The sequence below is a fragment of the Bos taurus genome, chromosome 23 (genome assembly GCF_002263795.3).
Source record: "Bos taurus isolate L1 Dominette 01449 registration number 42190680 breed Hereford chromosome 23, ARS-UCD2.0, whole genome shotgun sequence".
Classification (NCBI taxonomy): domain Eukaryota; kingdom Metazoa; phylum Chordata; class Mammalia; order Artiodactyla; family Bovidae; genus Bos; species Bos taurus.
The window spans coordinates 7,769,656-7,782,901 of record NC_037350.1 but is presented as its reverse complement, the minus strand read 5'-3'; the positions used below and the strand labels follow the sequence as shown (position 1 = coordinate 7,782,901).

The window sequence follows — 13,246 nt, the reverse complement described above, 5'->3', positions numbered from 1 at the left end:
GAACAAAAGAACACCATTCACAGCAACACGAATGAAACTAGAAATTATCATACTAAGGGAAATTAAGAAGAGAAAGACAAATGCCATATGGTATTACTTGTATGTGGAATCTAGAATATGATACAAATGAACTCACCCATCAAACAAACAGGCTCACAGAGAACAGACTGGTGGGTGCGGGGGGGGAGGGGAGGGGCTGGGGGAGGGAGGGGGGATGTTGGGGTTAGCTTGCATATATAGAATGCATGAACAGTAAGATCCTAATGGACAGCACAGAGAACTCTGTTCAGTATCCTATGACAAAGCATAGTGGAAAAGAATATTAAAAAAAGGAACATAGATGTAACTGAAACACAGACGTATGACAGTAATTAAAAACATTATAAATCAACTATACTTCAATGAATTCAACTAGAGGTAATTTTTTTTTTTTAAGAAAAGAAACAGCAGGATTCTTATTCAAAAATTAAGAATTTCAAGACAGCCACCGTGGAACGTTAAACCCAGTGTGAGGTCCCTCAAAGGACGGAGCCAGGCTGTGTGCCGTGAGGACCGGCCTACAGTCCGATCCCCTTGAGACTGCGCCTGGCACAGCGGGGTGCGCCTTGGGGAGCACGTGCGGGGTGAAAGAAAGCGGAGCGCAGGAGCCGGCGGGCAGGGGGCAGCGGGCTGCGGCAGCCCACCTGGTTTTTGCGGTAGTCCTCCTGGGAATGGCGCAGCACTCGGTAACACAGGCGGAACATGTGCTGGTAGGGCGCGTTCTTCTGGTCCGACAGCTCCTCCAGCCGCACCAGGGGGCCCTCGCCCCCCTTGTCACGGAACGGGGCCTTCAGAATGCCGAAGATCTAGGGAGCACGGAGAGTCAGGAAGAAGCCCCGCATCTGCCCGCACCCCTCATTACCCTCAGCCTCACGCTGACCCTGCCCGGAGGCCACCCTGACATTAACCCCCAGCTGGTTCTAAGCTGGACATGGCCCCAGCCCACCCCTCACCCGCTCCCCTCTCCTGGCTGGAGTCCCCAGGACACTGGCCTCGGCCGGCCCCTCCCCACCGCGAGTCCTAGTCTCAGCTCAGGTCCCAGGCCTGCCTCAGCCTCTGCAGGGAGGGCTGAGGGTGGCTGCAGCTCAGGACTCTGAGGCTAAGAGAAAAGGCAAGCCAAAGCGGGTGGCCAGAGCTTAAGGGATCAGACGCAGGCCTGCCTTGTCCAAAAACAAGTTTAACTCGGGGACTGGGTGTGGGTGAAGAACTGTTATAGAACAGCAACCAAAGAGCCAGAATCACCCGGAATGAGAAAACCTTAGTTGGAACCTGATTGCCCCCCCAAAAAACGAGCTTTACACAGGCGTTTGGGGAAAGGCCCAGAAGGCTGGTCCGGATCAGGTATTGTCGCTCGTTTCCTTAGGTGTAGTCGTGAGACTCTGCTTATAGAGAACGATGCTTTTACCCTTTGGAGAGGCACACTGAAACGTTTAGAGGTGAGGTGCACCCTCCTTTGAGATGCGTGGACACAGGGGCGGTCTGGAGATGGAGAGTTATAGAAAGCCAGACTGGCAAAGTGGTAACGAATGCGTGTTCACTGTACTGTTCTTTCAATACTTGCTCAACATTTGAGATTTTTCATAATAAAAATTTGGGGAAAAAAAAAGTGTTTAAAGCACAAGTTCTCAAGCTGACATCTGCATGAAAATCCTGGCCCTACTGCTTCCAAGCTGTGGCCTCGGTCAAGTGACTCCAACCTCTGCGTGCCTCGAGGGTGAAACGGGGATAATAATTAAGAAGACTTCCCCTGGGTCGGGAGGATTAAACGAGGTGACGGGCACTAAGGGCGGAGGTGGTACATGGTAACAGTGCAGGAAGAGGTGATGAGACCAACCGCACCTCAGATTTTTTAAAAAATAATTAAAAAAAAATGTTTAAAGAAGTGATGAGAAAACAGAAGGGAGACCACAGCTCAGCTGGAGAGGTGAAAAGGCAGGCTTATGTCAAAAAGATGAGCTTTCCCTGGTGGCTCAGTGATAAAAAAATCCGTCTGCCAATGCAGGAGACACGGGTTCGATCCCGATTTGGGAAGACCCCACATGCCATGGAGCAACTAAGCCCAACTAAGCCACACCTACTGAGCCTGTGCTCTAGACGCCGGGAGCCACGACTATGGCAGCCCACACGCCCCAGAGCCCGCGCTCCGCAACAAGGGAAGCCCCCCCAAGGAGAAGCCAGAGACAGCCCATGCGCAGCAACGAAGACCCAGCACAGCCAAAAATAAAGAGAATACATATATATTAAAAAAAAAAAATAGAAGACGTCCTGCTCGCTGGCCACGGGTCCGCCCAGCCCCAGGTGTGCACGGCTACCTGTTTGAGGATGTTCTGCTCTCGCATCAGCTTCTGCCGCTCGCGGTTGGGCTTGGTGACCATGATGTCCAGCACGTTCTGCCCATTGTTGGGGACATCACTGACAAAAAACACCAGGTCCTCCAGCAGCTGGATAACAAACCTTCACAAAGGGACACCAGGCGAGAGGAGTGTGAAGGGCTGACCCTGGGCACCCTGAGGACCCCCTCACGTGCCCCCAGGGGCAACCACCCCTTCCCCACAGCCAGCCCTGCCGTCATAGCACACAGCCTGACACCTGACTTCCACTTCTCTCCCAGCCTCACCCTGAGCTGCCCTCCACGCACACCCCTGCCCCCATCCACCCTGGATTCCAAAGTGCCCTCTAGACAGAGAATCCCAGGATACTCCGATCTGGAGAAAAACCAGTAGGGCACACGTGGGGTGTCTGGTGTGAAGGGCTCTTCATTTCCATCCTGACTGCCACTTACTAGCTGTGTGACCACGGACAAGTCTCTGAACCTCTCTGCGCCTCAATCCCATCATGAGTGAAACAGGGGTAATGATGACTCCATCACAGAGCTGGTTCTTGGAGTATGTGAGCGGTGAGCCTGGGGCCCCAAGTCAGCCAGGGCCCGGCAGGGCCTAGTCCCCGCCTATCACCCCACCAGCCTGTCCGGCTTCTGCTTTGACGCCTTCGTCCACGAGACGCCCACCCCAGGAGGACAAAGGCTCTTGGGGAGCCCCTGGAACCCTGCCCCTGCAGCCCACCTGCGGTCATTCTGGCTGATGAAGCCCTCGTGCAGCTTCTCCACGGCGCTGGCCAGCATGGAGCTGGCGTCGTTGGCGAAGTCCAGGTCTCGGATCTCGGACACGGGAACCGACACGATGGCGAAGGCCTCCTTGTCCTCCTTGGTGGGGCAGGTGCCCAGCTGCAGGGACACAGGTCAGCAGGGCCTCCCGGGACCAACCTGGACCCCAGCCCGGCCCCCAGCCCTCAGGGCCCGCACCATGAGTCGGATGGGCCGCTCCTCCTCGACATCAATGGGCACGTTGGTGCTCTGGATCCAAGTGTTGGTGCACAGGTGCCGCAGCCGGACGTAGGAGTTCCTGCAGCGGGCCAGGGCCGGGCGCAGGGAGCGCGTCGCAGCGCCTCCCGGCCATCTGCCGGCTCTAACCCCCGCGGCCCTGCATCCTCCTCCTGCCTCCACAGCCAGCGGCCGTGGGCCAAGGGCGCCCGTCCCCCCCAGGTGAGGAGCCAGAGGAGAGAAACCCCAGGCCCTCACACCTCGCCCGCTCTCCCCAGACCCACGCACTCCAAGAGCCCAGGCGTGCATGCAAGCTCGGGACCCAAATTCTTTGGACAAATGAGGTTATTTACACTATTTATCCCTTTCAGTGTCAACATGCCTGCGTCTCACGTCAGAAATAGTCATGTCTTTGATGGTGAAACACAACTACCTTTCAGAAATGAAAAACAATCTGAACCTCCAAGTACATCTGGCCTCAAGATGCAGATAAGGGATTGGGTAATCCTCCCATCAGCCCTTTGATGGGTAACTTGATAATCCCACTACACAGGTGAGGATGTCTGGGCCAAGTGACCAAGTCAGCTGCCTGAGGTCAATGTTAAAGCCTGATTGACACCCAGGAAGCTTCCTGATGTTCCATCCTAAAATCTCCAGGTTGGAAGACCTTAAAGGTTAAGGAGTCCGTCCCCCGCACCCAATGTGTCCTGAGCCCCAGGCCAACTGGCTGTAAAGAACACTGGAGAGAAGGCGGCACCCAGGGTGCAGGGCCCGTGGCCCAGCACATGCCAAGTTCAGCGGCGGTGAGCTCCCTACAGCTGCCTCGGATCTGGATCTCCAGAGGGATGGGTCATGCAAGGAAGGACAGAGGAGCAGGGGGTACTGGGGGTCCGGATACTAGCCCAGGCAACCCCCGCCAACCCCAGGCCCACAGTGCCCACCCACCGGGGCACGAAGGAGTCGGTCTTCTGCAGCGTGGTGGGGTCCAGCTCGAAGAGGGAAGCGATGTCGTTGCCGTGGGGCACAGCCACCAGGCGGTACTTGATCTTCTCCCCAGCGTTCCGGCGACCTGTGCGGCCCTGCGCACCCTGGGGGCGGGCACCCTGACTCAGGCAGGAGCCCGTCCCTCCTCTCAGGCCCCCTGAAACCACTCAGGATCCCACCCGAGAGGCCTTTTCCCTCCAGCCTGCTTCCCAGGGTCTCATGGCCTCCCCACCCCCCAACCCCAGAGCCACGCACAGTCACCCTTCCCCGGCCCCCAAACCCTCCCCGGTCCTCACCGTGCCTGCTGCCTTGGGATCAGAGGCATCACCCTTGTAGCTGGGGTTCTCCTGCTCAGAGATTCAAGATGGGGAGCTATCCACATGATCCCCGCTCCAAAACGACCCTGGGTTGGGGCAGGCAGCCCCTACCCTCCCAGGGGTGCCCAGCCCGGCCCCAGGATTCATGCCAGCCCTGGAGGACACACCCACAAGATCACTGCCCTCCACAGACCCACAGTTGGATGGACGGACAGACACACACACACACGTCCTGATATACACAAGCCTGTGCGTCATGGACAAAGACGGATGCGGAATGTTAAGCTGCAACAGGGCTGGGAGTCGAGCTCACTGCTGTAGCCCCAGGGCCCAGAACAGCTGCTAGCAGAGCAGGAGCATCATCACACCCGTGAGACTTACCATCACCCGAGCATGACTACAAATACCGGTTAAATAGATAAATAAGCACAAATAAACAGAGTCAAAAGACATGTGAGTCTGCGTGCAGGCGTGTGCCAGGCACACACGCTCATGCATGTGTGGAAGATCAACCTGTTGGGAGTGTCTACACACCCTCAGGATGTGGGGCTGGGGCTCCCAGGATGCCCTCTGCCTCCCCACCCACCTCAGCAGCCAGGTAGTTGCCGGTGGCCAGGTGCTTGAAGCGGTAGAGGCCGTTCCAGTGGCCAGCTCCTCCACGGCACGGGTCGTGGTGGACCACCTGGGCGAGGCAGGAAGAAATGCATGGGAGGAACGCTGCAGGCCCAGAGGGCTCTGGGAGGGTGGCTCTGCGATCCTCTCTGGCCCCTTGGCTGCGGAGGGGCTCAGAGGAGACGGACGCTGTGTGTGCGTGTGTTGGGGGGGTGACCTCCCACCCGGCAGGGGCGGGGCTCTGACCTCCACCTCCCAGAGGGCGTTGGAGCTGGTAGCTGATGTGGCAGACTGGCGCAGCGTGGTGCGCAGGAACACCTGCAGCTTGCCCCTGTACTCGTCGCACGTCAGGAACTTCTCCTGCTCCGCGTGGAACAGCCGCACCACGTCTCCCTGCAGGCGGGCTGTGGGCTCAGGGCGGCCGGGGACCCTCCCAGCAGGCGAGCCCCCGCCCCGCCCCGTCTTAGACACCTTCCAGAGCCAGCAGGTACACAGAGCCCAGCCCACCCCCACAGAGGGCGGCCACGGGCAGGGGAAACCCCGCGTGTTCGATTGCCCACCCTGGAAGGCACAGGCCCTGACCAGGCAGCCTGGCATCTTTGACGGAGAGGGCATGGGGCAGAGGGTAGGGGGCTTGGCTTGGAACTGTGGAGAGGCGTGGGTGAGGGGAGAGAGTGCTCAGAGGATCTGTGCCCACGGCCCCTTCCCAGAAAACAAAGTGAGCTCAGCCAGGACTGGGAGCGGATGGAGCAGGGGTTTCAAGGCCAGAGACAGAGAAGAGGCCAGCTGGGGCGGCTGGGAACGGCCCTGCGGGGTGGGGTGGGCTGCAGGGGGTATGGAGCCAGAGAAGGAGGTGCGTGGAGCACGGACGGGACAGGGAGCAGAGCCGGGTGCCCGGCAGGTGGGCATAGGCTGGCAGGGGGACCAGGAGTGGGTGGGGCGGCAGGGGAAGGGGTGTCCCCAGTCCTTACCCCTTTCAGCACCTCCTCCAGGTGGTCTCGGAACTGCATGAACAGGTTGATCTTCCAGCTGGTGTTGCAGTTCACAGAGTTGACCTGGGGAAGCACAGAGAGACGCGTGAGGCTGGGCAGGCCCCCAGCCCCTGGGGAGTGGGCGGGCTGAAGGCCCTGAGCGGGTGAGGCGAGACCAGCCCAGCGCCCAGGAATGAGCACAGGGAGGGGGTGTCTGCCCCCAACCAGGGCCCCCAGGCCCCAGCCCACCTGCCCTGGGGCAGCCACCCTGTGGGCTGGAGAATGTGGGCAGACGCTGGGAGACAGGAAGAGGGTCGGGAAGGCCCACCCAGCCCCTCCAGCGGTAGACAGGACCAGAGGGAGCAACCCTGCGGGGAGCGGGTGTGTAGACACTCCTCCACTGCAGGGCCAGCCCAACGAGACTACCAACTAGGGTCCCCGGACTCTTTAATCTACAGAAATTAATAAGAAGCCAGACAACCAGTTCAGACAAGGCTTTAGCGGGATTCATGCTGCAGCCCTAGAGAGCAACAGCAAGTCCCAGGTGCCCTGCTAGCTCGTCTTATAAAGGGTGAGAGTGGGGTGGATCCATGGGCCGGGCCAGAGGCGTGGCTTAGGCAGCCTCCCGCCCCCTCGCTGGTGCCCCGTGCAGCAATCATGCCCAGTACCTGGCTTTCGCTCCCAGTATCTCAGAAATAGCAGCTGGATTTTGGCCTTTTTGTATCCTACTGTTCCTAACTGCCCCCACTGTGAATGCATGCTGTTACGCTCAGCCTCATAGTTTCTTTGGATTTTGTTGCTCGAGAGACGTTTGGCCAGGTGCAGGCCCTCCTGCAACGCGACCCAGGTCCCAGCCTACTTCAGCCCACCTCTCTCTCCCCCGCCCCGCTCACCTCCTTGCAGCCGGCGTTGTCGCTGAGCTCGTAATTGCTGGCGTGCAGAGGCTGCCCGGCGTTGACGGGATTCAGGATCACCTTGTCCCCCACAACCACCTACGGGGACCGACGGAGCCGGGTGAGGGTGCGGAGGGCGGGGCCCCCAGGCTTCTCTCTGGTCACTCTGGCCCCTGAGAAACGGGCTGGGCTCGTGCAGCACCCCCGCCAAGGACCCTGTAGAAGGCCCCCCGGAGCTGCGGCCCGTGCCCTCCAGCAGGGCCCTCCCCCCAGGCCATCCTCACGTTGTCCCCGTTGCTCCGCAGCTTCCAGAAGGGCTGGATGAAGAGCCAGGAGCCCTCATTGCCCGTGGCGTCCAGCGTCACCCTCATGGCATTCTTCTCCAGCAGGGCTGGCAGCCGCTTGTTGACGGTCAGGTACTTGTTACTCTTCATGTGCAAGAGCTGGGGGGCAGGGCGGGGGTGAGGTCACCCCAGGAGGCCGGCCCATCAGAGCAGGGGGTGCACAGGACCCTTGGACACACAGGACATAAACACGACCACACGCACACTCACACCACACCCAGTCTGGCACCCAGGTGATCACACAAAAGAGCCCTGCTCTAAACACCGTACTCGTATTAGCTCCCGTAATCCTGTAACAGCTGGAGAAAAGTATTTACTATCGCTGGCCTGATCGTCCGGATGGGGAAAAGAGAGGTCCAGGGAAGGGAAGCAACTCGCCCAGGCCACAGAAGCACCACATGAGCCCGGCCCCTGGGGCTCCAGGCCCTGCGCTGTGACCCCCGTGCTGAACACACACACACCTGTGGACACGGCTCACAAGCACCGTGCACATGCAGAGGCGGGCGGGCAGTCGTCCCACGGGCCGGCCGGGTGGTGCCCCTCAGCCCACACCCACGCGCCCCGCACCTGGATGACGCTGCCGTACTTCACGACGTCCCCGTGCACCTTCTTGTTCTCCGTGTCGTTCTGCTTCTGCTCCATCTGGGCTGCGTGCTGCACAGACACACACCGCGGTGGAGGCCAGGCCCAGGAGCCCGCTCCTGGAGGGGCACGACCCCCCCTCACCCACAGGCCGTGCCACTGCACCCAGAGTGAGCCCCCTCCCGCCCGCCCTGGGCCATCTGCCCTGTTCCTCCCGCTGCTATGGGAGAATGAGGCTCAGAGTGCAGAGGGGCAGCCTGGGCACCCAGCAGGCAACCCGGGGCCCTAGGTCCCTCCTCTCTGCCCCCTTCCCACCACCTCACTCTGGTGGAGGGCAGCCAACAGACCCCTGAGCCCCCTACAGCCCCAACACCCCCAGCAGATAACCAAAGGCTGGGCCTCCTCCCCCATCACACCGGAGTCCTGGGGCCCTGACTCAGAATCCCTGGCCCAGCCCCACGGGTGTGCTGGGCACTACGTCCTCCTCCTCCTCCTCCCGCTCCTCTGCGACTCTCCCTCCCCAGCACCGCGTGTGCTCCCAGCCCACCGCCTCCAGGGAGCCTTCCCTGATGGGCCACATCCAACACTGAAGGATTCGGCTCCGGTCCTCCAGGATTTGGTTTGCCTCCCATTAAGGACGCCTTTTTAGGCTCTTCTGTCCCATTAGCCTGGAAGCTGCCTGAGGATACGCTCTGCCTCCTCCATCAGATTTGGGGGAAGGGGTCCTGCTGGGGGTGGGGGGGCGCTGTCTCCTCCATCAGACCAGCTCTCCTTAAAGCAGCGGTCCCTCTGCCCCTCCATCTCCTCAGTCCCGTTATCCGGGCTTCAGGTCTGAAGCTGCTGGGAGGGTGGCTGCGGGGGCGGCGTGCCAGGCACCACGTGACTTTGCACAAACCTCAGTGCCTGGCTGTGTGAGCACGTGTGGTGCTGAGGATCTGCACACACGTGAATGCCCCACACCCTGCCAGATCCACAGCCCAGCCTGGGCCTGCAGCGGCAGCAGGGAAGAAGCTTGCGACAGCCCCCAGCGGGGGTGAAGACGGTCTCGGGTAAAACAGAGCTCAGCAGCCCACACCAAGCCCCCTCTTCCCAGCACGGCTTACAGCTGTGGGGCGGGCCCTCTCTTTCCCCATTTCACACCCACCTCCTGGGGAAGGGGATACTGGAAGGCCGGCCTGGTGGTGGGAGCGGGTTGGGCCCCAGGCCCAGGGGAAGGTCCCAGCAGCATGCTACAACCTTGCTGACCCCAGTTAAGCCTCCCACTCGCTTCCACTGGACTGGGGGCCCTGAGCTCAGTCCGGAGAGAACTACCCAGGATGTGAACCAAGAGGCCTGAGGGCCACCACCGGGCCCTCACACCACACAACAACGTGGGCCAGAGACCCAGGGACCATCTAAGCCCCGTGCCAACTCATAGGATGGCCACAACAGCCTAGTCCCCCTGAAGGGCCCCAGGCTCCAACTGTACAGAATGAGGGGAGAGGCTAAGACTAGTTCTCAGATCAGGTTCGCTGAAACCACTTCTCTAGAAGCCCCTGTAACTCCATGTACAGTTGCCCAGGTTTCTCACTGAATACGATGTCCCGCTGAAGGCCTAGCTAAGACCCGCTGAAGGCAGTCCACAGCTCACTGCACCATGGGTCCTGGGACAGGGCTGCACCGGCCTGGAGGAGGAGACGCCTGCCTCTATCTGGCACAGAGTGGCAAATGAGTGGGCCTCTGACCGGGCTCAGACCCCCCACCTCCTTCACAGCGACACACACCAGTCCCTGGCCGAACGGGTCAAACCTCAGGACTCGGCCACTAGGCCCTGTCGGCTCTGATGAGCGGCAGCCCTGGGCGTGTGCCCGGGTTCATGAGACACACGGCCAAGTGGACACCCACATGCCCAGACCTGTAACTTCTGCAGCAGCACTACGTCGGCGATCTTCTCCTTGTCCTGCTTGGTCTGCTTGGCCTTCCAGTACTGCTTCTGGGCCGAGTAGCGGTTCATGGGACACACCTTGAAGAGGCAGTCTGGGGGGTGAGGGAGCAGAAGGAGGGAGATCGGCTCACACGAGGTTCCGGGAAGACCCCAGCCTACAGCCCTGCCCGCAAACCCCGCCTCTGCTCTGCCCTCCATCACTGCCCCTGGCCCCACCGGGGTGAAGAGGCAGTGTTGGAAGACCCCCGGAGAGCTTAAAGCATCCTGGATCGTGCTGAGTAGGATGGAGGGGCCGGGAAGCAGGTCTGAGAACAGGCCCTCACCTGGGGGTGGACGCGTGCCCTCTTCCCCACGGGAAGTTTATCAGAAGCCCTTAGGACCCCTCCTGTGCCCGGTCTGGGTCCAGGTTTTGTACTCTGGCAGCCGACAGTTCACAGCAGCAGCCCTCTCTGGCCCACCACTATCTTGCCCACAGTTCCCTAGGAAGTTATCAATACATCCCCCACCCCAGAGAGGTGGCCTCCATCCCACGGCAGGAGGAGGAGACTGTCTGTTGGTCCCTATGGGATCAACCTGAGGCCTCTCTTCCCCTGAAACCACGTCCTTGCTCGGCTCGTCCCTGCCCTGTAGGAGCAAGACTCCCTGATACTCCGCCTGGGACCCCTTCTTCATAATTCTCCCTTTTAGGATCTGATTCTAGCAAATTCGACCTAAGACAGAGCCAATTAAAATTCCAGAAATAGGTTCTTTATTAGCTGGTTTTTATTTTGGAAATAGATACAACGTCAACGATTTCCATAAGCCCAAACTCCAGAAAGAGTGTTCAGATTTTTCTACCTATGGAAAGCAGGCATGAGTTGGAAAACCCTAAAGTGTGGTGGGAAGAGACAGAAGGATTTGGGGTGCGGTGAAACGCTGGCACGGGGACAGGGCCTGTCTGATAATACCACGGGCCGTGCTGTGAGGCAGTGAGCTCTCCGTCACAGGAGGGAATCCCAGGAAAGCACAGGACTGAGCTCATGGCCTCTAAGACCCCTCTCAGGCTGCAGTGCTGTGCCTCCCTGGTTGGCAGCAATACAGGAGGAAGACGGTCGTGCTGGGAACCCAGACAGGGCCCTCGGGGAGGCAGATCACAGAGACGGGACGCACCCCCCGTCAGGCCCGTCCCTCTAGCCTCTAAGGGAAGGCCATGTCCCCACTCTGGTCAAAGCTAGTCCTACAGCCCCTGGAAACTAAAAACAAAACTGGGGTTTCTGCCTAGCCCACAGCAGGCAGAGGCCCCTGGTCATCAGGAAGGGGAACCAAGTGAGGCAAAGTTGAGAGAACACAGAACTTCCTTGAACGCAGGGGAAAAGACAACTGCATAAGCAGACGGAGCCACCGAGGGCTGCCCTAGCTCGCCCACCCTGGTACCACCAGCATGAGAGGGCATCACTTCGGAAACACTCAGTTCTTTGCCCAGAGTACGTCTTCACAGGGTTCTGCCCAACCTTCAAGAAGCTGGGGGGTTACCCCTCCACGAGTCCTCCTGCTTCTCCAGGCTAAATGGGAGTTTTCAGGGCTCCTGGTCCCCTGGTCACCACATTATAGTTCCCAGTAGGAGTTGGGGGCGGTGTGTTTTAGAAATGGGAGGGGGTGATCTTTGTTGTCCCAACCAGTGAGGTGACAGCTAGCCTGTAGTGGGCAGGACAGGGATTCTAGGCACCAGCGCCTAACACAAAGGGGTCCCACCCGCTCACAGGTGGACGCTGCGGGCGCGCTCTGGGCCCAGCATGGTGCACAGAAACAGTCTTTTTTGCATGCTTTTAGCAAACACTGCCTTTCCCAGGAATGCAACTCCGACACAAACAGGGATCTGTGTTGTCCTTTGTGTTGTTCAAACCTCACAGGGAGATTGTGCTGTTTCAGAGAAGGTATCACGTGGCTGCACCCACCACCTCCATTTGTGGCCGCGGTACTCAATTCAGAGGCTGGCTCTGACCGCTGCCAAGAGTCTTCTAGTTGTGCCCAAGATTTCCTTCTAAAATTTGTGAGTTACTTGCTTATCACTGTTGTCCTTCTTTTTCTCCTGTCATGCTTGGGGCATTACACTGTCCCTGTTCCCTACCCACAAACCCTCCCCCAACAACGCCGCCCCCCAGGCTCCAGGCTCACTCAGGTCCTGGCCCTAGAGCCCCCCATTTTACATTACATAAATATGCATATGAATCGACTGTATTGTTTTTTAATTCCACTTTATGATATTAAACGGAGGCTCTGCGTCTGGCTGGCTGGTCTACTTAGACAGGAGGGGGCAGTCCAGGCCCTGAGTGAGCCTGGAGCCAGGGAGGGCAGCAAGCCCACGGCCCTAGTGATGGGATGCAACCTGCCCCTCCCCACCCAGCTGACGCCCGCCACACCCAAAGCAGAGAGGAGAAAAGGAGGGCAGACAATGCTGCCCCAGGTGCCTGAAGGCAGAGTTCTCACTCTCCTGACCTGACTCGCCCAGGAGATTGTGCAGCCACTGTTTCATGAAACAAATGGGGGCATCCTGTCCCTGGTGGTGAGTAGGCTCCAAGCCTGACAGGGCAGAGAACCCTGGTTATAATCCATTCCGGACCCACCTCACCAGAAAACAACAAAAGCAACCAGATTTCTCAAACATGTATTATTTTAAGACTTCTTAAAGAACTGAGGACTTCCCTGGTGGCTCAGTGGTAAAGAAGCTGCCTGCCAATGCAGGAGACATAAGAGACACACATTCGATCCCTGGGTGGGGAAGATCCCCGGAGGAGGGCATGGCAACCCACTCCAGTAGTCTTGCCCGGAGAACCCCATGGACAGAGCAGCCTGGCGGGCTATGGTCCACAGGGTCACAAAGAGTCGGACATGAATGAAGCAACTTAGCACACGCCAATAACTGAGCGAGGGGTCATCCAGCCAGAACAGAAGATCAAAGGGGAACCAAGGAGGTATGTAAACACCCAAGCGACTTTACTGGGCATTTGTGGAGTTCAGAGAACACGAACTCTTATCTGGACGGCTTTGCCTGGTGACAAGGCAGATATTCAAGCCCAGGCCCAGGGAAGGTGGGAAGTATAAAAGGAGACCCTCCCTTTAAAAGCTGGAACTTCAAAGGGCTACACCCCAGCATGGGTTGACCCCAGAGAACAACTCCTTCCCAGAACTAGGGCCCCACAGAGTCTCTTGGATGGTGCCAGGAACCCCAAACTCAAGCCTGGCTTCAGGCTCGCGTCTTGGACAGGCAGTGTCCCCAGGAAT

General features: G+C 59.0%; 1 protein-coding gene across 1 annotated transcript in view; it reads right to left on the bottom strand.

The window, feature by feature from the left end:
* ITPR3 (inositol 1,4,5-trisphosphate receptor type 3) overlaps positions 1-13,246 on the bottom strand; it is a 67,634-nt gene that overhangs the window by 30,281 nt on the left and 24,107 nt on the right. The window contains 13 exon segments of the mRNA NM_174370.3: positions 684-845; positions 2,352-2,493; positions 3,102-3,262; positions 3,341-3,440; positions 4,304-4,446; positions 4,639-4,689; positions 5,246-5,341; positions 5,518-5,664; positions 6,243-6,326; positions 7,136-7,234; positions 7,420-7,578; positions 8,047-8,133; positions 9,956-10,077. Of these exon segments, the coding sequence (NP_776795.1) occupies positions 684-845; positions 2,352-2,493; positions 3,102-3,262; positions 3,341-3,440; positions 4,304-4,446; positions 4,639-4,689; positions 5,246-5,341; positions 5,518-5,664; positions 6,243-6,326; positions 7,136-7,234; positions 7,420-7,578; positions 8,047-8,133; positions 9,956-10,077 (1,553 nt within the window).